General features: G+C 45.6%; 1 protein-coding gene across 1 annotated transcript; it reads left to right on the top strand.

Moving 5' to 3' along the window:
- Positions 1-10,320: 10,320 nt before the first annotated feature.
- On the top strand, positions 10,321-26,657 carry PSMD9 (proteasome 26S subunit, non-ATPase 9). Its single transcript, XM_049866448.1, has 6 exons — positions 10,321-10,536; positions 15,553-15,655; positions 18,143-18,360; positions 20,036-20,137; positions 24,342-24,430; positions 24,748-26,657. Exons 1-6 carry the CDS (start codon positions 10,399-10,401, stop codon positions 24,773-24,775), a joined length of 678 nt encoding a protein of 225 aa, XP_049722405.1. The 5' UTR covers positions 10,321-10,398; the 3' UTR covers positions 24,776-26,657.
- The last annotated feature ends 759 nt before the right edge of the window (positions 26,658-27,416 follow it).

The following is a 27,416-nucleotide window of genomic DNA, read 5'->3' as shown; positions in this document are numbered from 1 at the left end:
ATTGCTCCCGTCTCTGCTCTGCCCTCAGCCAATTAGGAGGTAGAGGTGAGAGAGGAGAGGTGAGGGTATTTACTCCCTGGCTCCCTCCAGCCAGGCATTAGTTGAGCAGTAGCTAGCTATTCTGCTAAAGTCCACACTCCTGTCAATGGTGACAGCTCTCTCGGCTCCAGAAACTGCCCCCTCCCCTTTCCCCTTTTGATCTAGGGGTGGCTGTGGCTCCCCAGTGTTGCTAACACCAGATGGCCTCATCATTTCTTATTTGTTCCTTCAGCCCTTCCTCTCCCAAAAAACCAAGCCAAGCCAGTCACCAATTCTGACTCATAGTGACCCCATGTAACAGAATAGAACAGCCGCATAGGGTTTTCCAAGGCTGTAACCTGTACAGAAGCAGACTGCCACATCTCTCTCCCACAGAGCGTGGATGGTGGGTTTGAACTTCTGACCTTTCAGTTAGTGGCTGAGCACTTTAAGCACTGCACCACCAGGATTCTTCCCAGGACCCTGTAAATCCTTCCTTCATAGACTATTCCTCAGTTACCCTTTTGAGTTTGCCAGCTATTTCCTGATGGGACTCTGAATAGATTTAATAACTAGTGTAAAATTCCTAAAAACTCTGAGTGAGCCAGCTGACACAAGCCTGCCACCAGTTTGGACCTCAGCATCCAGCTCCTCATTCTATAGATGCAGGAACAGGGTCAGAGAAGAGAAGCGACTTGCTGGTTTGTCTGACTCGTAGGCTGGGGCTGCCACCACCTGTCTGTCAGTTTGTTGTACTGTGGGTGCTTGCATATTGCTATGATGCTGGAAGCTATGCCACTGGAATTTCAAATACCAGCAGGGTCCAGACTTAGACTAAGAAAGGCCTGGAGATCTACTCCTGAAAATTAGCCAGTGAAAACACTATGGACCACAAAGGAATGCTAATACAGTGCTGGGAGATGAGCTTCTAGGTTGGAAGGCACTCAAAACAGAGCGATTGTAACAATGAATTCGAGCATACCAACGATTGTGAAGATGGTACAGGACCTGACAACATTTCATTCTTTTGTACAGGGGGTTGCCATGAGTTGGAGCCTACTCAGGGACAACTAACAACAACAGTCCAGGGCTGAGGTAAAATTGTAAAGCTGGGCGAGTCCTTCAGTTAAGCAATATTAATTACAGCCCAGCCAGGCTGTGCTGGGTAGCTCTAGCTGCCTGGTTCAGTTTCCCATTTCCATACCTTCTGGCTTCCCTCTTCTTCTGAGATGAAGAACAAGCTATGTATTTACTTATTTTTTTAGCATTAGGTAAATATAAGCAGACATTCTGGCAAATTAGATTCCCATCCTATAGTTAGTATATAACATGTTCCATGGCCTTGGTTTCATTCTCCACAATGTGGGAACATCTCCCCATTTCCTCTCTGGGTTCCTCGTTTCCTTTGCTGTGTGTCTTTGAAGAGGCAAACAGCTTCTCATAGGACTTATAAGTTTTCTAAAACACAGGCTCTGTTGGGTCATCAATGGCTGCTACAGGTAAGATGAACCAGAGCACCTGGAGGGGGGAAGTGTGAGGATTGTTCTCGGCCTGTCCCCTTAGAGTCCTCGAGTAAAAACTTGCGCAGTCACATTTCTGAAGGTAAACACGCCCCAGTCCAGGGGGGACTAACAGTATACGGCATGACGGGTAAACATGCACTTATAATACCAAGCAGAACTTGCGGAAAACAGCACAGCTTTGGACGGGTCTGAGAATGATCCCAGGGGAGGTCATGTTTCAGCTGGAGTTAGCCTGGCCTGCAGGGGTAATCCAGAGAAGGGAAACAGCAGGCACGAAGACCCAGGGTTAAGTAAGACTGAGCAAAAATGCGCCAGACAGTGCTGGAAGTTCAGTGTGCCTGGATCATGGGATGTCGGGGCGGGGCTGTGGTGGGCATGGGGTATCAAAGGGCAAGCAGGCGTTAGAAAGGTCTCGAAAGCCAAGAGAAGGCACTGGAAAGCCATTGAAAGCTTTTCAACAGCAGAGTGACAGTGTCGCTCTTTGGAAAGTTTATCTGGCTGCTGTGTGGACCAATGAGCTAAAGAGGACAAGCCTGGACACCGAGACAGCTCAGGGGCTGCTGCAATCAGGAAGAAGATGGAGGCAGCTGGGATGAGAGCAGAGAAGGAGCTGATGGGTGGATTTGAGGGAGATGAAAGGGGCAGGACCTACCTTTATTACCGTGACAGCAATGTTTGACAGTAACAGCATGCTGATTTATGGGATAGATCTCTTTCAGTTTGCGTGGGTGAGAATCTTGTCCTCGTTCCTTTTTATCCAGAAAGATTCCAAATCTCAGAAAAATTGCAAGATGGTACCATGAACATCTGTATATCCTCCACTTAGACTTACCAGTTGTTGCATTTTGCTTACTGTGATGGTTGAGGTTGTATGTCAGCTTGGCTGGGCCATGATTCTCAGTGGTTTGGCAGTTGTATGATGTTGTAATCACTTCCATGATGAGATTTGATAGAATGTGATCAACGCCATGATTGAACCTGCTGTGAGTAGCCAGTCAGCTGAAAGGAAGTTTTCTTGGGCCTGTAGTCTGTATCCGAATATAAGCAGACGTTCTGGCAAGGCTCGGGCTTTTGCTTGTTCTGGATCCTTCAGCTGGCTCCTGTTCATCTGATCTTTGGTTCTTGAGACTTGAGCTAGCAGCTTACCTGTGGTCTTGCCTGCTGATCTTGGGATTTGTTGATCTCCACAGCCTGTGAGCAAGAGCCCTATTCTCTGACCCGCCGATCTTGGGTTCACCAGCCCCTGTGGCTACGTGAATCAGGAGAAGCCTCTAGATTCACAGACTTGGGATGTTCCAGCCTTTACAACCATGTGAGCCATTTCCTTGATATAAATTTATCTATGTATATGTTTATACACTTTACGGGTTTCGTTTCTCCAGAGAACCCAGCATAAGACACCTATATATACATACCCCTTTTTCCCCCTGAATCACTTACAAGCTAGTTGCACAATAAGGGGATTTTCTTACACAACCACAATACCGTTATCTTACTGAGGAAATTTAACATTGATCAGTGCTATAATCTAAATTTGATTCCTGTACATGGAAAACACAGAAATAAATAGACTACGTCTGTGAAAAGAGACAATGGAAAAGCTCAACATCATCAATCAGAAGACAGCCAGGGGCCAACTGTGGAAAAGATTATCAATTGCTCATATGCAAGTTCAAGTTGAAACTGAAGAAAATTAAAACAAGTCCATGAAACCTTGAGTATATCCCACCTGAATTTGGAGACCATCTCAAGAATAGATTTGATGCAAATGACCAAAGACCAAACAAGTTGTTGGATGACATCAACAACATCATACATGAAGAAAGCAAAAGGTCACTAAAAAGACAGGAAAGAAAGCAAAGACCAAAATGGATGTCCGAAGAGATTCTGAAACTTGCTCTTGAATGTAGAGAGTAGCAAAAGCAAATGGAAGAGATAATGAAGTAAAAGAGCCAAACAGAAGATTTCAAAGGCTAGCTCGAGACGACTGGTTAAAGTATTATAATGAAATGTGCAAAGAACTGGAGATAGAAAACCAAAAGGGAAGAACATACTTGGCATTTCTCAAGCTGAAAGAACTGAAGATAAAATTCAAGCCCTGAGTTGCAGTTTTGAAGGATTCCATAGGCAAAACATTGAACAACTCATGAAACGTCAAAAGAAGATGGAAGAAATACAGAGTCACTACCAAAAAGAACTGGTCTACATTCAACCATCACAGCAGTGGCATGGATTGAATGTTGTCCTCCCAAAATACGTGCCAACTTGGTCAGGGCATGATTTCCAGTACTGTGTGGTTGTCCTCCATTTTGTGATTGTAATTTTATGTTACAGAGGATTAGGGTGGGGTTGTAACACCCTTACCCAGGTCACATCCCTGATCCAATGTAAAGGGAGTTTCCCTGGGGTGTAGCCTTTACCACATTTTCTCTATCGAGAGTTAAAAAGGAAAGGGAAGCGAGCAGAGAGGGGGACCTCATACCACTAAGAAAGCAGTGCCGGGAGCAGAGTGTGTCCTTTGGACCCGGGGTCCCTGTGCAGAGAAGCTCCTACTCTGGGAGAACATTGATGAGAAGGCTGACAGAGAAAGAGAAAGCCTTCCCCTGGAGCTGCCAACCTGAATTTGGACTTCTAGCCTACTTTACTGGGAGGAAATAAATTTCTCTTTATTAAAGCCATTCACTTGTGGTATTTCTGTTATAGCAGCACTAGATGATTAAGACAAGGAAGTAGCATATGATCAAGAACCAATGGTACTGAAGGAAGAAGTCCAAGCTGTACTGAAGGCACTGGTGAAAAACAAGGCTGCAGGAATTGACGGAATACCAACTGAGATGTTTCAACAAACAGATGCAGCACTGGAGGTTCTCACTCCTCTATGCCCAGAAACTTGCAAGACAGCTGCCTGGCCAACTGACAGGAAAAGATTCCTATTTGCGCCCATTCCGAAGAAAGGTGATTCAACCGAATGCAGAAATTATCGAACAATATCGTTAGTATCACATGCAAGTAAAATTTTGCTGAAGATCATTCAAAAACTGGTTGCAGCAATATAGGGACAGGGAACCACCAGAAATTCAAGCCAGATTCAGAAGAGGACGTGAGATGACAACATCATTGCTGATGTCAGATGGATCTTGGCTGAAAGCAGAGAATACCATAAAGATGTTTACCTGTGTTTTATTGACTATGCAAAGGCGTTCAACTGTGTGGATCATACCAAATTATGGATAACATTGTGAAGAATGGGAATTCCAGAACACCTATTTGTGCTCATGAGGAACCTGTACATAGACCAAGAGGCAGTTGTTAGAATAGAACAAGGGAATACTGCTTGGCTTAAAATCAGGAAAAGTGTGTGTCAGGGATGTGTCCTTTCGCCATACTTATTCAATCTGTATGCTGAGCAAATAATCCAAGAAGCTGGACTATATGGAGAAGAATGCAGCATCATGATTGGTGGAAGACTCGTTAACAACCTGCAATATGCAGATGACACAAAGTTCCTTGCTGAAAGTGAAGACGCTTTGAAGCACTTACTGATGAAGATCGAAGACTATATATAGCCTGAAGTATGGATTGCACTTCAACATAAAGAAAACCCTCACAACTGGACCGATAAGCAACATCATGATAAACGGAGAAAAGATTACAGTTGTCAAGGATTTCATCTTACTTGGATCCACAATCAACTCCCATGGAAGCTTGTTGTTGTTAGGTGCCGTCGAGCTGGTTCCGACTCATAGGGACCTTATGTACCACGGAATGAAACACTGCCGGCCTTGCGCCATCCCTACAATTATTGTTATGGTTGAGCCCATTGTTGCAGCCACTGTGTCAATCCATCTCCTTGAGGGTCTTCCTCTTTTCCGATGACCCTGTACTTTACCAAGCATGATATCCTTCTCCAGGGACTGATCTCTCCTGACAACATGTCTGAAGTATGTAAGACACAGTCTCGCCATCCTTGCTTCTAAGGAGCATTCTGGTTGTACATCTTCCAAGACAGATTTGTTTGTTCTTTTGGCAGTCCATGGTATATTCAATATTCTTTGCCAGCACCACAATTCAAAGGCATCAGTTCTTCTTCAGTCTTCCTTATTCATTGCCCAGCTTTCACATGCATGTGATGCGATGAAAATACCATGACTTGGGTCAGACGCGCCTTAGTCTTCAAGGTGACATCTTTGCTTTTCAACACTTTAAAGAGGCCTCTTGCGGCAGATTTGCCCAATGCAACGCGTCTTTTGATTTCTTGACTACTGCTTCCATGGGCATTGATTGTGGATCCAAGTAAAATGAAATCCTTGACAATTTCAATCTTTTCTCCGTTTATCATGACGTTGCTCAGTGGTCCAGTTGTGAAGATTTTTGTTTTCTTTATGTTGAGGTGTAATCCATACTGAAGGCTGTGGTCTTTGATCTTCATTAGTAAATGCTTCAAGTCCTCTTCACTTTCAGCACGCAAGGTTGTGTCATCTGCATAACGCAGGTTGTTAATGAGTCTTCCTCCAATCGTGATGCCCTGTTCTTCTTCGTGTACTCCAGCTTCTTGGATTATTTGCTCAGCATACAGATTGAATAGGTACGGTGAAAGGATACAACCTTTGCACACACCTTTACAGACTTTAAACCACTCAGTGTCCCCTTGTTCTGTCTGAACAACTGCCTCTTGGTCTATGTACAGGTTCCTCATGAGCACAATTAAGTGTTCTGGAATTCCCGTTCTTCACAATGTTATCCATAATTTGTTATGATCCACACAGTCGAATGCCTTTGCATAGTCAACAAAACACAGGTAAACATACTTCTGGTAAGATCCATCTGACATCACCAATGGTATCCCTGGTTCCACGTCCTCTTCTGAACCCGGCCTGAATTTCTGGCAGTTCCTTGTCAATATACTGCTGCAGCCACTTTCGAATGATCTTCAGCAAAATTTTCCTTGCATGTGATATTAGTGATATTGTTTGATAATTTTTCCATTTGGTTGGATCACCTTTTTTGGGAATAGGCATAAATATAGATCTCTACTAGTTGGTTGGCCAGGTAGCTGTCTTCCAAATTTCTTGGGATAGACGAGTGAGCACTTCCAGCGCTGTATCTGTTTGTTGAAACATCTCAACTGATATTCCATCAATTCCTGGAGCCTTGTTTTTCGCCAATGCCTTCAGAGCAGCTTGGACTTCTTCCTTCAGTACCATCGGTTCCTGATCATATGCTACCTCCTATAATGGTTGAACATTGACTAATTCTTTTTGGTATAACGACTGTGTATTCCTTCCACCTTCTTTTGATGCTTCTTACGTCAGTTATTATTTTCCCCATAGAATCCTTCGCTATTGCAATTCGAGATGAATTTTTTCTTTAGTTCTTTCATCTTGAGCAATGCCGAAGGTGTTCTTCCCTTTTGGTGTTCTATCTCTAGCTCTTTGCACATGTCATTATGATACTTTACTTTGTCTTCTTGAGCTGCCCTTTGAAATCTTCTGTTCAGTTCTTTTACTTCATCATTTCTTCCTTTTGCTTTAGCTGCTTGAGGTTCAAGAGCAAGTTTCAGAGTCTCCTCTGACATCCATCTTGGTCTTTTCTTTCTTTCCTGTCTTTTCAATGACCTCTTACTTTTTTCATGTATGATGTCCTTGATGTCATTCCATGACTTGTCTGGCCTTTGGTCATTAGTGTTCAATGTGTCAAATCTATTCTTGAGATGGTCTCTAAATTCAGGTGGGATATATTCAAGGTCATATTTTGGCTCTCGTGGACTTGCTCTGATTTTCTTCAGTTTCAACTTGAGCTTGCATGGAAGCAGCAACCAAGAAATCAAACGACGCATTGCATTGGGCAAATGTGCTGCAAAAGACCTCTTTAAAGTATTGAAAAGCAAAGATGTCACTTTGAAGACTAAGGTGCGCCTAACCCAAGCCATGATATTTTCAATTGCCTCATATGCATGTGAAAGCTGGAGTATGAATAAAGAAGACCGAAAAATTGATGCATTTGAATTGTGGTGTTGGTGAAGCATATTGAATATACCATGGACTGCCAGAAGAACGACGAAGTCTGTGCTGGAAGAAGTACAGCCAGAGTGCTCCTTGGAAGCGAGGATGGCAAGACTACATCTCACGTACTTTGGACGTGTTATCAGGAAGGAGCAGTCCCTGGGGAAGGACATCATGCTTGGTAAGGTAGAAAACAAAACCAAACCCAAACCCAGTGCCGTCAAGTCGATTCCAACTCATAGCAACCCTATAGGACAGAGTAGAACTGCCCCATACAGTTTACAAGGAGCGCCTGGCAGATTCGAACAGCTGACCCTTTGTTTAGCAGCCATAGCACTTAACCACTATACCACCAGGGTTTCTGGTAAGGTAGAAGGTCAGCAAAAAAGAGGAAGACCTTGGACAAGATGGATTGACACAGTAGCTGCAATAATAGGCTCAAGCATAGCAAGGATTATGACGATGGTGCAGGACTGGCCAGTGTTTTGTTCTCTGTGTTGAACCAACTCGAGGGTGCCTAACAATGGCATGATCTAGATAAAATGAGTTCATATTCAGATTTCACCAGTTGTCCCAATAATGTCTTTCAAAGCTGTTGCTTCTTAAAAATCTATCCAATCAAGGATCATGCATTGCATTTAGTTGTCTTACCTCTCTCCTTTCGTTGTCAATGTAAGAAATGTTAATGTATTTAAAAGCAATCAGTTGAACAAAATGTAGGAGGCCTAATGTAATTGATGGAGCCCTAGTGGTACAGTGGTTAAGAGCTACAGCTGCTAACCAAAAGGTTGGGAGATGTAGCCTCTCCTTGGAAATCCTATGGGGTGGGTCTACTCTGTCCTATAGCATTCTATGAGTCAGAATCGACTAGATAGCAATAGGTTTGTTTTGTTTTTGGTTAATGTGATTGGTTCTACTTTTTTTCTGTAAGAGATGATTGTTTGATTCTGAAATAATTTCAAACTTACAGAAAAGTTGCAAAAATAGTACAAAGAATGTTTGTATGTATTTTACCCAGAGTCGCCAGCCCTTTACATTTTCCCTTATTTATCATACTTTCTTTGCAAATACAATTCACATTTTCTTTTGAAAACATTTGAAAATAAATTGCCCCTTCCGCCCCTAAATAATCGGAGTGTATTTTCTAAGGTCATTCTCTTACATGATCACAGTGCAAGTATCAAAATTAAGAAACTTAACATTGATACTACATATACCCATATTCATAGTTTCTCTAGTTATCCCAATAATCTTTTACGGTTGGTAGGGGGAAAGGTAGGAAACCAGAATCCAATCAAGGATCACGTATTGCATTTGGTTGTTTCATCTCTTTAGTGTCCTTCAATCCAGGCAATTTCGAGCTTCCGTGTGTGTGTGTGTGTGTGTATGTGTGATTTCACAACATTGACCTTTTTTTAAGAGTTCAGGCCAGTTGTTTTGCAGAATGTCCCTCAATTTGGCTTTGTCCATTTGTTTTCCTATGATTAGATTCAGAGTAAGCACGTTTGGCATGAATACTACAGGTGATGTCCTGTCCTTTCGGTGCAAACTGTTACACAGCACACGTCAAGATGTTAAATTTGTTCATTTGGTTAAGCTGGGTTGGGATTTTGGCTTCACATTTCACAAGTTGGGCAAGTTGGTTAGTGAGTCAGTTTTCTTGTCTTCAAATGAGTAATAATAATACTGGTTTCATGAGCTTGTTGAATACATATAAGGCACTTAGAATAGTGCCTGGCTCTTTGCAAGCATTCAGTAAATAAATTATTAATATTATCATCACTGCTATTTTTACCAAACTGTATGTTGGTGTATTAGTAGGTGTGTGGAGTTGATTTTTGACTAACAGTCAGAAAATCATGTTCGACTCATAGCCACTCATGTGACACAGTAGAACTGCCTTCATAGGTTTCCTATATGCTGTAATGTTTACGGGAACAGATCACCAGGTCTTTTCTCTCACAGAGCAACTAGTGGGTTTGACCTTTTGGTTAGCAGCTGAGCGCTTAACCATTGCACCACCAGGGCTCCTTCCAAAGTGTATCCTGTGCCCTTGCTGTTGAGTTGATTCTGACTCATAGCGACCCTGTAGGACAGAGTAGAACTGAACTGCCCCATAGAGTTTCCAAGAAGCTCCTGGTGAATTTGAACTGCGGATCGTTTGGTTAGCATAGTTCTTAACCATTATGCCACCAGGGTTTCCTCCAAGGTGTATAAAGACCTAATATGCGCTGTGCCCCATGCTGCACGTTCTTTTTCATTACTTTTTCATCCCTCCAGTGCAGGGCGCATAGGAGGCATCTAAAGAGTATTGTTGGCTGACTGACAACTCTGAGATAGATTGCTATCAATATCGCACCATTTTACAGATGAAGAAACTGAGGCTCAGACAAATGAGGTGATTTACCTAGTGTCCCATAGATTGCCAGAAGTAGCAAGAACCAGGATCTGAACCTAGATTTGTCAGATCTATTGGAAAATGGGGGATAAAGAAGTGAACTTTTGTTATATTCGTCAAGGGCTGTACAGATGTGAAGGTCTGAATTGCAGCGCCTTGCACAGTGCTCTGGCACATACATGCAGTAGGTGCTCAATAAATGCTTCAGAAGTCCCCCGGCTTCGGTAGGGCGGGGACCGGGAATTCCAGGCGGCTCCACGCCCGGGTGCCACAGAACCACGTGTTCCACCAGGGTGTGGCTTTCTGTGACCCCGCCCCACCACCGAAGCCACGCCCTTAGGCTCGCGCGCTTAGACAGTTGGGGTGTTTTGGCCCGCAGGGGGAGCCGTAGCCACAGTCTCCTCAGGCGTCCGTATCCAGGGAGCGGGGTGTCCAGAGCCCTGGACCAAGCTCCAAGATGTCGGGGAAGGACCGTGGCGAGAGCGAAGGCGCCCCGCGGGCCGGCGCGGTGACAATCAGCGACATCCAGGAGCTAATGCGGCGCAAGGACGAGATCGAGGCGCAGATCAAGGCCAATTATGAAGTGCTGGAGAGCGTGAGTGTGGGCCCCGGCTCCCGGCCGGGCGTGGGGGCGCCCCGAGGCCTCCTGGCTGCCACCCGCAAGCCGGGGCGGCCTCGGCCCTGGCTCTTAGCCCTGGAGCTCGCCCTTCCTGGGAGGCCCAAGGCGCTGCAACTGCGGCCTCTGTCGGCAGCAGGCAGCACCGACAGATAACGTTAACAATAATAACAACGTTGACAGGATGGCAAGCGCGTGTGGAGCCCTTACTGAGTGCCAGGCGCTGTCTTCAGTGCTTTACATCTGTTAGGCCATTTAAGGCTCCCACCAGGCCTTTGAGGTTATTACTGTTAGATGCTGTCGAGTGGGTCCCCGCTCATAGCGACCCTAAGTACAACAGAAGGAAACACCGCCTGTCCTGCGCCATCCTCACAATCATTAACGTTTCAGCTTATCGTTGCAGCTGCGGTGTCAGTCCATCTTTGTTAAGGGTCGTCCTCTCCTTTACTGACCCTCTGCTTTATCAAACATGATGTACTTCTCCAGGGACTAGTTCCTCCTGATAGCGTGTCCGAAGTATGTGAGATAAAGGCTGGCCGTCTTCACTTCTAAGCAACATTCTGGCTGTATTTCTTCCGAGACAGATGTGTTCATTTTTCTGGCAGTCCATGGTGTATTCAGTATTCTTCGCCAACACCGTACCTCGAAGGCATCTTCCAGCTTTCACATGAATATCAGGCAATTGAAAATACCATGGCTTGGGTCAGGGCACCTTAGTTTTCAAACCGACATCTTTGCTTTTTAGCACTTTAAAGAGGTGTTTTACAGCAGATTTGCCCAATGCAATACGTTGTTTGATTTCTTGACTGCTGCTTTCATGGGCATTAATTGTGGATCCAAGTAAGATGAAATCCTTGACAACTTCAGCCTTTTCTCCGTTTATCATGATGTGGCTTATTGGTCCAGTTGTCAGGATTTTTGTTTTCCTTATGTTGGAAAAAAAAATATTTATTTATTTTTTTTTATGTTGAGGTGTAATCCGTACTGAAGGCTGTGGTCTTTGATCTTTGTTAATAAGTGAAATAATAGTGTCGTTTGAGGTGGGTACTATTTCTCCCATTATAGGAATGAGGGAACTGAGGCATTCTTTAATTTAAACTTGCCTGAGGTCACAGAACTAATAAGTTGTGGAGAGGGTGGTGGTCACCACCACCATCAGTCCTTGTTGAACGTTTACCAGGGTGGTGTGCTTTGTTAACTATCTTACATTGGTGTTTCTAACTTTAATGAGCATTAACGGAGGTCTTGTCAAAATGCAGGTTCCGAAGTACAGGGTTGTGTGGCCAGACACTCCGTTTCTATCAAAGTCCAAGGGGATGCTGCTGCTGCAGGTCTAAGGACTGCACTTTGAGTAGGAAAAAGCCTGTTGGCCTCCGAGTTGATTCTGAGTCATAGTGACCCTACAGGGCAGAATAGAACTGTCTCATAGAGTTTCCAAGGAGTGGCTGGTGGATTCGAACTGCTGACTTTTTTGTTAGCAGCCAAATGCTTAACCACTGCGCCATGTTCTGTACTCACCTGAGTAGTACTGGTGGCGTGCTGGTTAAGCAGCATGGCTGCTAACTAAAGGTCTATGGTTCAAACCCACCAGCCGCTCTGCAGGAGGAAGGTGTGCCAGCCCGCTTTTGTAAAGATCATAGCCTTGGAAACCCTTTGGGGCAGTTCTACTCTGTCTATAGGGTCACTGTGAGTCCAAATCCATGACAGTGGGTTTTGGTACTCACCTGATAAAGGGGGCTTATTGCTACGGAGGAAACAGGTTGCAAGTGGGGCACACCTTTGCCCAGGATCGTGCAGCTTGGAAGTGGCAGGGTGGGGCTTGTTCCCAGGCCTGTCTGGCTTCAAAGCAGTTTTTCCTATGCCACCCACTGTAAAACCAAACCACAAGTCAATTTGCAGGGGTCAAGTAAATCAAATACATCTTATATAGGACAAAATGGGGTGCATTTTAGGTGGTGGAAGTAAGCTGAAGTGTCACGTGGAGGCAGGGTACTATTTTACTGGTGTTAACTGTATGCCTGAACAGTGCTGCTTTTCGTGTGCATTAAATCGTGAAACCCTCACAACTGCCCATGGAAGTTGGTGTGTTCTCCTGAAGCTTCAAAATGGGAAGTCACTTGTTCAGAGTCACAAAGTGGCGTTCAGACTTCAGGGCTGTTTAGTCCAGAACCTGTGCTTTCAAGCTCATGCCAGCAATTTCTCCAAAGTCAGTTACTTTTCTACCAGATGCTGAAATCTGTATGCTTCCTTGCTGTTAGTCTCTTGATTTTTTTTTTTTAAAACTGACATTTTCTTTACATTTCTTAAATTTAAGAAAATCTTCTTTTTCTTTAAAGAAATGTATTTTAAAAGGAAACTTTATATTTCTGCAGCATCTGGAAAACCAGAATCTCTTCCCTTATATATAAGGTAAAAATGCCGAGCAAGGCGACAGAAAGTGGTAATTGCCTCCAGCTAGCTCCTTTGCTTCCTGAAGGCTTTCATCTTGAACCTTTCCTCTCTATTTGTTGGAAAAGAAGTAGAGAGCTAAAACTATAAATCTCTTAAAATAAAATAGGGGGGTAAATCTTCCTGATCTTGAGTTAGGCAGAGCCTTCTTAGATATGACACCCAAAGTACAAAATCAAACCAAAAAAAGAAAGAAAAAAAAAAGGATAAATTGGACTCATTAAAGTTAAAAACTTGTGCTTCGAAGGATGAAATCAAGAAAGTGAAAAGCCCCCTTTGTCACTGGGTGGTGCCTGGCTGCCGTCACTGAACATTTTGATCAAAGATTCTGTAGAAGAATCCCGTTCAAAAGGGGGAAAATGCAGAAGAGATTTTCAAATTCTCACACAGTGCAGACTTCAGGGAGCCAGAGGCTGGATGAAGCCCTGAAACTATTGCCCTGAGATAATCATTAAACCTTAAACCAAAAACATCCCCTGAAGTCTTCTTAAAACTAACCAGTAGTTTAGCTTAACTAGTAAAGAATGTTTGCCTTGAGCACTGTGCTGTTTTAAGAGAGATCCATATGGGATCAGATTGATAACAGCAACTCAAAAGATTAGATAGGAACCTTTGAGGCCAGTGAGTTCATGTTAATGGGGGAGGAACTAATCAGAGAAGGAGGGTGGGAATGGGTGCACAGCTGAAGAATGTAATCTGCGTGTAGAAACTGCTGCATCGGTGTGTGTTTTACTGCGTATATTCTCAACAACAAACAAAAGTGAAAAGACAGCCGATGAAATTCAGGATGCTCCATCAGGAGAGCCTTAATTACAGCTGCAGAGACCCTTTTCCCAAATATGGTCACACAGTTACAAGGATTAGGACTTGGGCATATCTTTTTGGGGCCCATTGTCCAGCCCACAACACTACGTATGTCCCTGGCACCGTACCAAGCACAGGCCAGGTCATTCATTCTCATAACAGGTAGGAAGGGAGGTAAGGGTTTTTATTCCCATTTTAAAATTGAGGAAGCCGAGCCTTCAAGTAGTGAGGATCTTAGCCTCAGCAGACACACAGCTTGTACAGGCAGAAGGGAGATTCACATCGAAGTCTTACGCTGCAAAGCCCCCGCCCTACACCACATGACATGTTTTTATTGCTTTAGCACATTATGCTTTTTTTTTTTAGTATATCAATTTTTTGTTTGATTTTTTTTTTTTTATTGTACTTTAGATGAAGGTTCACAGAGCAAATTAGTTTCTCAATAATCAATTCATGCACATTGTTTTGTGACATTGGTTGCCAACCCTAGGACATGCCAACACTCTCCTCTTCTAGACCTTGGGTTCCCCATTACTAGCTTTCCTGACCCCTCCTACCTTCTCATCGTTGTGCCAGGGCTGGTGTACCCCTTTAGTCACATTTTGTTTTATGGGCCTGTCTAATCTTTGACTGGAGGGTGAGCCTCAGGAGTGACTGCAGTACTGAGTTAAAAGAGTGTCGGGGCCATACTCTCAGGGTTTCTCCAGTTTCTGTCAGACCAGTAAGTCTGATTTTTCTTTTTGTGAGTTAGAATTTTGTTCTACATTTTTCTTCAGCTCTTTCTGGGACCCTGCACTGTGATCCCTGTCAGAGCAGTCGGTGGTGGTAGCCAGACACCATCTAGTTGTGCAGGAGTCAGTCTGATGGAGGCCGTGGTAGTTGTGGTCCATCAGTCCTAGTGCATTATGCTTTGAATTATGAAGGAAAAATCTTAGAAATGTTAAAACAAACGTACTGATTTGAGTCCACCCACTGCCGTCGAGTCTATTCCGACACATAGCAACACTATAGGACAGAGTAGAACTGCCCCATAGAGTTTCCAAGGGGCACGTGGTAGATTCGAACTACGGACCTTTTGGTCAGCAGCTGTAGCACTTAACCATTACGCCACCAGGGTTTCCTTGATTTGAGTAGGACCATCCCATGGTCGAAATTCAAAATCTACAAAAAAGATATAAAATGAAAAGTCTGCCTCCCTCCCTGCACACCAGCCATCCAGTTCCTCTCCCCAGAGGCACAGGTGATATCAGCGCCCCCTTCCAGAGATGACAAGGTCTTTGAAAGTCCTCTCGGGTCCCTCTTTATTTTCAGAAGACTAAGATCCTGCCCCAGCTGGATATTCTTCGGGGTTTTCACTCCCTTCGACCTTCCAAGGCCACCACCAGGTGTCAGCTGCCCAGGAGAGGGAGGGTTTGGAGGAGTTGAGGAAGAGATGGCCTTGGGAATGATGCTCGGAGGAGTCTCTGGTTTTATCTACACTCTTCTAACTTCAAAAAAGGAGAATGTATTTCATATATGACTTGTGTGATTGAATGTTAATTCTGAAAGATAGTGTACATGTCCAGGGGTAGCTGTGAGGTGGGTGGGGTTAGGGAAGCACCTGGTATGTGAAGGTGACCAGCATCTGGCAGTTATCCTTATAATAATACAGTGTCATCATTGTTTCTGCATGGGAACAGGGCCCGGGGCACGGGACCCTGAGGAACTTTGTGGAACCTTGTTAACCATTTTTCTTTCTTTCAGCAAAAAGGAGTTGGGATGAACGAGCCCTTGGTAGACGGCGAGGACTACCCCCGGTCAGATGTAGACCTGTATCAAGTCCGAACCGCAAGGCACAACATCATTTGTGAGTGACCCTCAACACACAAATCAAGTTATCGCAGTTAGTGGCGTCTGTCCCCCGCCTTGTCTGTGTTGTCAGAATGATCTCATCATACCCGTTGAGGGACTGAGAACTAAGTGAATGGGCTGGACTCTGTTGTTGTTGTTGTTAGGTGCCATTGGGTCGTGACTCATAGCGATCCCATGTACAACACAACGGAACACTGCCCAGTCCTGCACCATCTTCACAATTGTTCCTACGCTTGAGCCCTTTGTTACAGCCACTGTGTCAGTCCACCTTGTTGAGGGTCTTTCTCTTTCGCTGACCCGCTAGGGCTCTATTTTTATGGTTTCATTTTTGTTTTGTTCTTAAGAACTTCATTGTGGATGCTTTATTAAAAAAAAAAAAAAACCCAGAAACCTCAGTCAAAGATTCCTTGCAAAGCTGATCCAATCAATTATGTGTTTGGTAGAAATCATGTTCAGCTGTTAGTGATAGCAACCTGACTACAGTGACCTAAACATAAAAGGGTTTAGTCTCTCGGCAAAAGACATCTGGAGGGAGGCAGTGCCGGGCTGGCCGGCAGAGACCCGGGCCCCTCTTTGCTCTGCCATCCTCAGGGCATGGCTTCCAGCTTTTTTTTTTTTAATTGTGGTGAGATTTATATAACAAAATGTTTCAAGCATTTTTACGTGTACAGTCCTTGACATTATTACCTTCATCATGTGGTCCAGCCATCGCCACTGTCCGTTTCCGAATTTCCGCCACCTTAAACAAACTCTACTGTTGCTGAATTTTTCACGACATTAAACAAAAACTCTCCACCTCTTCAGCAACACTGCCCCCCATTCCCCTCCCACCTGCCTCTGGTAACCACTGATAAACTTGGATCTCCTTGGATCTCCAAGCATTTGCCTATTCTGGACATGGCTTCTACCTTGAAGGCCTCCACGTCCACGTTCTACACAGGACGAAGGGGGAGGAAGAAGGTAGGAAGGGCAAACGACCCTATGCCAGCTAGGACCATTCCTGCCAGTCCTCGCCCCAGAGAAGTTCCCGCTTTCATCTCATAGGCCCTGCTGCCTACAAGAAGGGCTGGGAGTGTGCTCTGCCATGTTGTTGCTAGGTGCCATCAAGTCAATTTTCTCTCAGAGCAAACCCATGTAACAAAGGAGAACTGCCCCATGGGGTTTTCTAGGCTATAATCTTTACAGAAGCAGCTTACCAGGCCTTTCTCCTGCAGAGTCGCTAGGTGGGTTTTGGTTAGCAGCTGAGCATTCAACCATGTGCGCCAACAGGGCTCCTTTGTACTCTGCGATAGGCATGTCGGTAACTTATGCTGGGGATGGGATGCCCAAGTGCCATAATGCCTGAGGACCTCAGCCTGGCTCCACAGTGAAAGGGGCAGAGGAACCAGGTCCCGTGGCCGCACATGGCCACTGCTGAACACACTTGGCAGGTGACCCTCAGGTGTGGGGCGTGGTGGGGCTGACAGTGGCACCCTGCTGAAGGCTTCCACTCAAACTCCTCAAAGGGCATTGTATCAGCGACCTGCTTAATACCAGTGTGGGATTCTGAGGAGCAGAGGCAGTTGCTTTCAGGTTAAAAAAATGAGTCATTTCTGAGGTTGTAAAATGCCAGCGGACATATTGGATGGGCCTGCAGACATGACTTGTTCGACCACGTTCATTGTGGCCCACATGTTTTGAATTAGTTCTCAGTGTTGGAAAAAAATCAGAGGACTTCTCCACAACTCCTAATTTCCTGAAAAAGCACAGGTCTGGTGACACTGGCGCTGCCTTCCCAAGCCTGTCGTTGGCGAGAAAGCACAGCGGAGCCTCTTGCTCCCTGTGACGTCTTCCAGGTGGGCGTCCCCAGCCACTTGTTACTGGGCGTAAATGTCATGTTTTCTTCTGAACGTGATGAATTGAGAGAACAGCGGAATGTTCATCAGACCCAGGCGCTCCCACTGCCTGCCCACCACACCTGGGCCTTGTACGTGTTCGCATTTATGGCCGAGGGTGCAGCTAGACGGTGCCTCACTCTGTCACCTTCCCTGAGGTCCTAGACTAGCCAGTGCCCATCTGTCACTGCAGTGACTTGTCCCATGTCTGCCTTCCTTGCTGGACCGTAGACTTCGTGAAGGCTTGTGTTGACTTCTTCACTGATTTGCCCTCAGCGTCTACCCCAGTGTCTGCCATGGATGAAAAGAAAACAGAACAGTTGCCGTCGAATCTATTCTGACTCATGGTGACCCCATGTGTGCAGAGTGGAACTGCTGCACAGGGCTTTCAAGGCTGTGACCTTTTGAAAGCAGTTCAGGCCTTTTTTCCAAGGAACCTCTGGGTGGGTTCAAATTGCCAGCCTTTTGGTTAGTAGTCGAGTGCTTAACCATGTGTGCCACCCAGGGGTTCCTGTGAATGAAGCACTCATTAACATCCAGTGAATGAATGTGGGAGCCTTGCGTCCTCAGCTCTCTCTTGGCCCCTGACGCAGTGGTTCTTATCCCAGGCTTACAGAACGATCACAAGGCGGTAATGAAGCAGGTGGAGGAGGCCCTACACCAGCTGCACGCGCGGGACAAGGAGAAGCAGGCTCGGGACATGGCCGAGGCCCAGAATGAGGCCATGAGCCACAGGCCGGACCTGAGCCCGAGCGAGAGCCCCTGCCCCCCTCGGGCCTTTGCCAAAGTGAACAGCATCAGCGCCGGCTCTCCAGCCAGCCTGGCGGTAAGTCAGGGCCCCGGGACCCAGAGGGCACCATGGGCTGTGTGGCCTTGGGGCAAAGGGACGGCCAGAAGACAGACCCATCCCGTCCACGCTGGAGGGGAGCAGCTCCGAGTTCATATACTCGCTCAACAAACACTGACCGGGGCCAGGGCTTTGGAGAGGAGCCGGCCCCTGCTGTCCACTGCACTGGTGGATGACACACCTGTCACTGGTGACGACTGGGACTCGGAAAGGGTGATAAATGTCTGAAGAGAAGGGGAGAGGAACTCTTCGTGGGCTCCTTGTAGCTGGGCACCACCTGATAGAAATAACAGTGGCAGCAAGAGCTGCCACTAGCCGAGTACTTGCGTTGCACCAGTCATCCTGCCAGTGTGTTACACATCTTCCCTGCTATCTTTACGTTACAGCAGCTTGTGAGGAATAATGCCTATAGCATACGCTCATCCATTGAAGGTATACAGTTTAGTGGTTTTTCGTACATTCAGAGAGCTGTGCCTCCATCACCAACAATCAATTTTAGGACATTATATTATCCCCAAAAGAAGCCCTATACCCCTTAGCTTCACCCCACCCCTCCTAAGCCCCCAGCCCTAGGCAGACACTACTCTCCTGCTTTCTGTCTATGGATTTCCCTGTCGAGCTTCATCTGTGCTGTAGCCTGTACCGGAACTTCATTCCTCGTTTCTGCTGAATAGTATTCATTGTATGGAGAGACCACACTTCATTTATCCATTCACCAGTTGATGGACATTTGGGTGCTTTCCACTCTTTGGCTGTGGTGAATAACGCTGCTATGAACATCTGTGTACAAGTGTTTGGGCGGACATGTATTTAATATTTAACCCCCACAGCCACCCTCTGGGGTAGGTACTTGTCTTTACTAGTATCTTACCCATGAGTTAAAAGCCCCGAAGTTGTGAAGTAGCTGGTGCCGGGACACGTCACTCATAATGGGGCGCTGGGTCCTGCGCCAGATCCTGCTGGTCCTCTCTGATGGCTGCTCGTCCAGAGTTAGCCATGAGCTCCATTTTATTCACTGCTGTACCTGCAGCATCCAGTCTGGTTCTAGAGTTGGCACACTGTAGATACTTGATGAAGGGGTGAACGAAGGCTGATCTGTGTTCTCAGGACTCGGACGGAAGGGTAACTCTGGTCCCGGCTCAGCCTTGTGCCTGCAGCTGCTTGTTGGGAAGCTCCTGGGGCAAACACGTGTCCTGTCTGAACCTTAACCACCGCTGCTCTGCTGTGGTTGCAGCCAGAACGGGCGCCCAGAGCACGGGTGGTTTCATTGTGGAGCTGCTGGCTTCAAGCAGAGCTGTGTCAGCTGCTACCCCTACTGCCAGCCTGGCCTAGCTCTTCTTGCCCCTGAACCTGGATCAGGACCTCAGCGAGCTGTGTTAGGCCTCCAGGTGGCCTCCATACCACCAGCTCTCACAACTTCAGCAGGTCTATTACTAGACCTGTCCAGAAGGACCCCCTGGAGGGAATGGCCCAGTTGTCCTTCACCCCTTCCTGTATGAGGTTTCTAAATCCCTTACCTCCTCCTTTGAGCCTGCTGTTTTCTCCTGAAGAAAACACGCTCTTTACCTTGATGTCGCATTGGGTATCGAAAGGTGACCAGCACGAGAAGCACAGTTCACCCCTAGCCTGGTTTTCCCTTCTCTCTTTTCTTTAGGGTCTGCAGGTGGACGACGAGATTGTGGAGTTTGGCTCTGTAAACACCCAGAACTTCCAGTCGCTGCAGAACGTGGGCAGCGTGGTACAGCACAGCGAAGGGGTGAGTAACCTGGGGTTCCGGGCCCTGGGGTTCTGGGCCGGGAAGCCTCGCCAGGGCCTCTGAGTGCTGCCATAACGCTGCTGGTTCCCAGGCACGGGCTCTGCTCAGGCCTCACCCTGCTGTTCCCTCGCCTGAAACACTTTTCTTCCCCGCACCCTCTTACCGCTCTCATCTTTACACAATGACACCTTCCCAGGGAGGCCTTTCCCAGCCACCCCATCTACGATACCCCTTCCCACCTCCCTGCCCCCTCCGCGTTATTCTTGCCCCGGCACATACAGAATCTAGCATTTTGTCTGTCTGTCTCCTCCACGCCGGCACATACAGAATCTAGCATTTTGTCTGTCTGTCTCCTCCCGGTGGGATGTCAGCTCTCTGGGGCCAGGGATGGCTGTGTTTTAGTGACTGCTGTATCCTGGTCACACAGCAGGGGTTCAGGGAATGTTTGTTGTGTAAATAATTACAGCTGCCAGGCATTGAGAGTTTATTGTGTTCTAGGCAGCTCTGTATGTACATATTCTTATTCAGTCCTTTGGAGACAGGGATTGTGGCTATTTCCATTTTACAGCTAAGAAAACAGAGGGCCAGAAAGGGCAAGGAACTGCCCAAGGTGTCAGTCAGTTAATAGATGGCAGAGAAGGGACCTGAACCCAGACTGCCTGTCTCCAAAATCTCCTCTCAGTGAAGAGGACCCACTGCTTCCCATAGATGACCTGAGCCCCTACTGTGTGCGAGCCCTTCGTCAGGCACTCAGTCACAGGGGGCATGGGACACGTGGGCCTGTCCTCGTGGAGCTTATGTTGTTTCCTTACAAATTATGTGGATACATTTATACATGTTCTATTTAAATATTTTTAACAAACTTGAAATCACACTGTAGTTAATGTCTTTTAACTTACGACCATACCTGATAAAAAAACTAAACCCATTGCCATCCACTCGATTCCGACTCATAGCGACCCTATGGGGCAGAGAAGAACTGCCCAATAGAGTTTCCAAGGAGCACCTGGTGGATTCGAACTGCGGACCTCTTGGTTAGCAGCTGTAGCATTTAACCACTATGCCACCAGGGTTTCCGAACATATCTAATAAGAGTTTAATATCCAGAATACATAAGGAACTCCTACAACTCAAGAGTGAAAAGACAGACAATCCAACTAAAAATGGGCAAAGGACTTGAATAGACATTTCTCCAAAGAAGACATACAAATGATGAATAAACACATGAAAAGGTACTCAACATCATTAGTAATTAAGGAAATGCAAATCAAAGCCACATAAAGTACATCCGCTAAGATGTCTGTTATAAACAAAGTGGAAAATAACAAGTGTTGGCGGGCTGTGGGGACATCGGATCCCTCACCCATTGCTGGTGAGACTGTAAAATGGTGCAGCTGCTGTGGACAACAGTTTGGTGAGTCCTCCAATTGTTTAATGGTTACAGGGGGTAGGGGAGGGAAGAATGGTGAATTGAAGTGAACTGAATTTCTGTTTGGGGTAAAGAAAAGCTTTTAGAAATAGATAATATGGTGATGGCTGTAGAGCATAGTGAATGTAATTAATGTCACTGAGTTGTACACTAAAAAATGGTTAAAATGTTATTTAAAAAAATTAAACAAAGAATCAAAAGTGCGAGTTTCCATTTAACTCTTGTTTTTCTGGTGTTACTGTATCTTTTTATTGTGGTAAAAACATCTATGATAACATTTGCCATTTCAGAATTTTTTGTGTGTGTAATTCAGTGACGTTAATAACACCGGCCATTTGTGCAGCCATCACCGCTATCCATTTCCAAATTTTTTTATCACTCTTCACAGAAACTCAGTAGCCGGTAAGTACCCGCCCCTGTAACCACAGATGGACTTTGCTCTCTATGCCTTTGCCTGTTTAGATACTTCTTATAAGGAGGATCACCCAATTTTGTCCTTTTGTGTCTGACTTACTCCCTTTACTCTTTAATCCCATACTTCTTCCTGGAGATTAATACTGTGCATATCCTGTACATTCTTATCTGCATTTACATATATATTTTTTATTATATGTATAGTTTTATAAAGGGTAAATGGGATCATTTATACCAGAGGTTTTGCCACTTGCTTATTTTACTCAAGAGTTCGTCTTGAAGTTACTTCATTCTTTTAACGGCTGCTTAATTGTTAGTAGTATGGGTATCTCCTTGTTTATTTTTTTAAAAATGTTTTAATTATACAAACAACCTAAAATATATTCTTGAAATGAATACAGATAAAGTGAAAGTCCCCTTAACCATCAACCCCAGTTCTGATCCCTTCCCCCTTTGATTTATATTTTCCCTGCTCTTTTTTAAATACAAGTAATGTGTATGTAGAAATACATAGTTTTATTTTCAGCTCTTTGCCGTCTTCTACATACCAAAGCAAAAAACCTGTTATTGTCCAGTTGTTCCCAACTCATAATGACCCTGTAGGATAGAGTAGAACGGCACCATAGAGTTTTCAAGGGGGAAGGAGCTGGTGGATTTGAACTGCCGACCTTTTGGTTAGCAGCCAAGTTGTTAACCACTGCACCACCAGGGCTCCATCTTCTGCATAGATGGTATAAGCAGTAGCTGATATTTTGCCACCTTGCATTCTTCACTTAACAGTGCTTCTTGGAGATCTTCTCATTTGGCGCCTACCCCGTATTTTTCACTGCTGCGTAGTACTCTGGGCATGAGTGGAGTGTAGTTTGTTTATCCACTGCCTGATTAATGGACAGTGAGGCTTTTCCAGTTTTACACTATGAGGGATAGTAGTGTGTACTTAATAATGACTGTGCACTTCCCCAGGTAAAGTAGAATTATAAGCTGAAGGCATATGTACAAGGAGCCCTGGTGGCACAGTGGTTTAGCACTTGGCTGCAAACTGAAAGGTTGGCAGTTCAAACCTACCAACCGCTCTGCTGGAGAAAGTTGTAGCAGTCTGCTTCCATAAAGGTTACAGCCTTGGAAACCCTATGGGGTAGTTCTACTCTGTCCTGTAGGGTCGTTATGAATCAGAATCGACTTGACGGCAACAGGTTTGGTTTTTTCAGCCCTCTAAAGAGCTGCATTATTTCTGGTTCTCTCAGGTAGTGTATATGAGTGCTTATTTCTTTACCCCTCTCCAATTATCTTATTATCAGTTGACGGTCAAAATCCAGGTGGAAAATGGTATCTTGTTTGAAATTTGTAATTTCTTTGATACGTACTCCCCTTCACTTTAATTTCTTTTTAAAAAGAAATTAATATATACATGGGAGCCCTGGTTGTGCAAATAGTTAAGCATTCAGCTGCTAATTGAAAGGTTGGCAGTTCAAACCCACCCAGCAGCCCCATGGGAGAAAGACCCGGTGATCTGTTCCCATAAGGATTACAGCCAAGAAAACCCTATGGGGGCAGTTCTACTCTGTCACATGGTTTGCTATGAGTCAAAATGAACTCGACGGTACCTACCACCAACAACAATATATACACATGGCAGAAAAACTTAATGGTACAGAAAGATACAAGAGTGAATGTCTTTCTCTTTTACCTCGAACTGCTAGTGCTTTTCTCTGGAAGTAACCACTGGTAACGGTATTTTTAAAAAATTATTATTCCAGAAAACTTCCTGTGCACAAAAGAACACATACGTCCTTTTAGAAAATATATTCAAATGGATTTATACTTTGCTGTATTTTTTTTTTTTTTTTTTAACTAAAACAGCTTCATTCAGTATAATATAGTTGAATGATACCTGATTGATGGAATTTTGGGTATTTTAGTTTTGAATTTATAGACAGTCCTGGAATGAACACTTTGTTCATGTATCCTTTTGTGCTTCTGCAGGATCTGTCTTGTTGGTGATGATTGCCCAACGTGGTGAACATAATTCATGTCACCGAATTGTACACCGAAAAATGGTTAAAATGGCAAATATTTTGTCATATGTATTCTACCATAATAAAAAATGTATCTTGAATGCACCTTTTAAAGATTTTTTTTTTCTGGACACATGTTTCTCCAGGAAGATGGTACGGAGTCACTCCCCCACCCCCCGTGGCTCCAAGAGTCCCACGTCGCCCCCCCCCCCGACTCTTGCCAAGGCCGTGATTATACTTAAGATAAAATTCTTACCAATGTGATGGGTAAAAAGGGTTATTTCAGCATTTTAGCCTGAATCTCCCTGTGTACTAACGAGGCTCACTGAGTTTATCTTCCTTTCAGAAACCACTGAATGTGACAGTGATCCGAAGAGGGGAGAGACACCAGCTTAGACTTGTCCCAACGCGCTGGGTGGGAAAAGGACTGCTGGGGTAAAGTACCTGTGTCCTTTCCTTCCCACGACAGTGGCCGTCGAGTGTTTGTTAGATATAAAGCTGGGGAGGGGAATGATGGAAATCCCCAGAACGCAGCATGTGGTGTGACTGAGGCAGGGGTGGGGGGAGCGGGCCCTGGCCTCTCTCCCGAGAGTCCCTTTGGGTCTGATTCAAATGCTCTTTCATTAACTAGACATTTGCGTTAAAAGCAATAAAGAACACAGGTGGAAAGCTCGGAAGGGTTCAACTTCTGGTCTTAGGAACAGAGCCACCAGGCCCTGAGCGCTTCCTTTTTTCTTTTCTCCTCCTTCCAGCTGCAACATTGTCCCTTTGCAAAGATGACTGTCCCTGGGGAACAGGAACAGAAAAGCATCTTCGCCTGCTTTGGACTTGGGCCTGCTGGGCCTCCCTCGTTCTCTTCTTTCCCTGGAGTTCATGGGTCTGGAAGCGGCCGGAAGCCTGAAGGTCTAGGTGGCGGAAACACTGTGGCCGACCAACACGATCTGCCTGCATGAAGGCCTCGTTCAAACCTGACCTGTGCTTAGTGTCTTTACAAATCAGGCGGTGGTCCTAAGTGAGGATCCTCCTCGTGGTGGGCGAGTGGGAGGGAGCTATTCTGGCAGGTGCTTACATGGCTTTATTCTCTTATGGAAAAAAAATTCAAATAAATACAGTTTTACAGTGTGGTGATATGAATGTGGTATCACCCCAGCTGAATTTCTTATGGACCTCACAAACCAAAGCTCAGCTGGGGGTCAGAGCATCCTCATAGGAACATACGGGGCAGAACAGACCGGCAACAGTGCTGACGTTAGGCTTGCACTGACCCGTTGCTTGTCTGGTTACAGAAATTGCCAGATCGTTATGCGTATCCTCATCAGTTGGGCCTCTGGGACCACAAGTGCTCCCTTTGGAGAGCGGGGAAACCCTGGAGTCAGCCAGCCTGGGTAGCGAGGCTATCCATTGGTGTTGGTTTATTCTGCCGTAATCCACCAGAGGGCAGCAAGGTCGTCTGTAACCACCAAAACCTAAAAAAAAAAAACGCGTTGCTTTTGAGTCGATTGCGATTCGTAGCAACCCTATAGGACACAGAAAACTGCCCCATGGAGTTCCCGAGGCTATAATCTTTATGGAAGCCGATTGCCAAGTCTTTCCTGCGGAGCCGCTGGTGGGTTTGAACCACTGACCTTTCCGTTAGCAGCTAAGTGCTTAACTGTTGTACCACCAGGGCTCCTTTTGTAACCACCAGAGGGTAGCAAGCGCCCTTAACTGGAGCGCTGGTGGCTCAGTGGTTAAGAGCTTGGCTGCTAACCAAAAGCTTGACAGAGTTCGAATCCGCCAGCTGCTCCTTGGAAACCCGGTGGGCAGTTCTACTCAGCCCTGTAGGGTCTCTGTGAGTCGGAATTGACTGGACAGCAATGGATTTGGTTATTTTTATTTATTTTTAACAACAACTGCAAATTAGCTCCTAACTTGACTTAAGACTGGACCTCCCAGCCATGCCCGCAGACCAGCACTGTTTGGTAAACTGCTAAGGCGTGCTTGATGATGCTGGTAAGAGCACAGTGTTTGCAGATCTGACTGACTGAGGACTGGGGAACCGTTGATTCCTTTTTCCCTCTTATTTTTTTCTCTCTTTCAGCCTGTTAAATGCGCGTCAGTGATTCTTCTCACTTTCTTCTTCTCTCAAGGGTACACAGTGTTTACTGCCACAGTTCTTGCAGCCCACTTTCCGCCTCACTGGAGGTCCGGCACCTTCTGCTGAGGAATAGCCGTGTTCTTAGGGTTGGATTTGCTTGGGAGCCCTGGTGGCGCAATGGTTAAGTACTCAGCTGCGAACCGAAACGTCAGTGGTTCAAACTCACCAGCTGCTTTGTGGGCGAAAGATGTGGCAGTCAGCTCCGGTAAAGATTTCAGCCCAGGAAACCCTAGGGGGCAATTCTACTCTGTCCTATAGGTCACTGTGAATCAGAATCGACTTGATGGCAGTGGGTTTGGCAGTGGGTTGGAGACAGATAATAGCTGGCCCTGATGGGAGTCAGAATTGGGGTGTGCTCCCAGCCATAGGTTCTCACACTCAACTTGGAAGCCCTCATGTTCCCCCAAACTGTGTATTCTCCTCTTCTAGCCAGAGACGTGCTGTGTTTACCAATGTTTGCTGTTTAAATTGTGTATTCAAATTCCATGTCTTCTAAATCATAAGCCCCAGGCTATAATAAACATTATACCATTCAATTTATCCTTTTTTGGAGATTGTATACATATTAGTTTATCAGCACTGGGACATGGTTTTTTTGTTGTTGTCATTGAGTTGATTCCAACTAATGGCAACCCCATGGGGGTGGGGCTCGTGAGATCATTCACTTTGTCCTAAAATGATAGCAGCCAAGACTCTTTCTTCATCAGAGCTACTATCTCGTTTCCTGCAGGCCACCTTTTACCAGTCTCAGGGTGGCAACATGTGGTCTGTGAGATTCTAGCTGAGCTTCAGTTTGACATGAAATGGTCCTAATAGATTTAATCAGACTGTTTTTTTTTTCTTTCATTGTTGTTGAGACTATACACGGCAAAACACACCAATTCAACCGTTTCTACATGTACAATTCTGCAACAATGGTTACATTCTAACCAGACTGGTTTTACAGAAGGGCTCTGTGATAGCAACAAGATCATGTAATCTGTATGATACTGAACCCCCCCCCCCAAAAAAAAAACCAAACCTACTGCCGTCGAGTCGATTCCGACTCAGCGATCCTACAGGACAGAGTAGAACTGCCCCACAGAGTTCCCAAGGAGCGCCTGGCAGATTCAAACTGCCAACCTCTCAGGCAACAGCCGTAGCACTTAACCACTACACTACCAAGGTTTCCTGCTGAACCCCAGCTAACTAAAATTCTCTATTCAACACGGAGTGCCTTGTGGGGAGGTGGGAGGGCCGAGATGTGTGCTGCCTCTGTCAAGACCTGGAAATTGCCCGTTTTAG

Source organism: Elephas maximus, chromosome 22 (genome assembly GCF_024166365.1).
Source record: "Elephas maximus indicus isolate mEleMax1 chromosome 22, mEleMax1 primary haplotype, whole genome shotgun sequence".
In the NCBI taxonomy this organism is placed as follows: Eukaryota; Metazoa; Chordata; class Mammalia; order Proboscidea; family Elephantidae; genus Elephas; species Elephas maximus.
Note: the sequence above shows the minus strand (reverse complement) of the source record. Positions and strands in the feature narration are given on the sequence as shown.

What these genes read in the sequence shown, in the direction of transcription:
- PSMD9 (XM_049866448.1), top strand. Translation starts at nt 10,399, where the DNA reads ATGTCGGGGAAGGACCGTGGCGAGAGCGAAGGCGCCCCGCGGGCCGGC. An exon ending in ATTATGAAGTGCTGGAGAGC is followed by an intron (nt 10,537 to 15,552) that starts GTGAGTGTGGGC and finishes TCTTTCTTTCAG; the next exon opens with CAAAAAGGAGTTGGGATGAA. An exon ending in GCTCTCCAGCCAGCCTGGCG is followed by an intron (nt 18,361 to 20,035) that starts GTAAGTCAGGGC and finishes TCTTTTCTTTAG; the next exon opens with GGTCTGCAGGTGGACGACGA.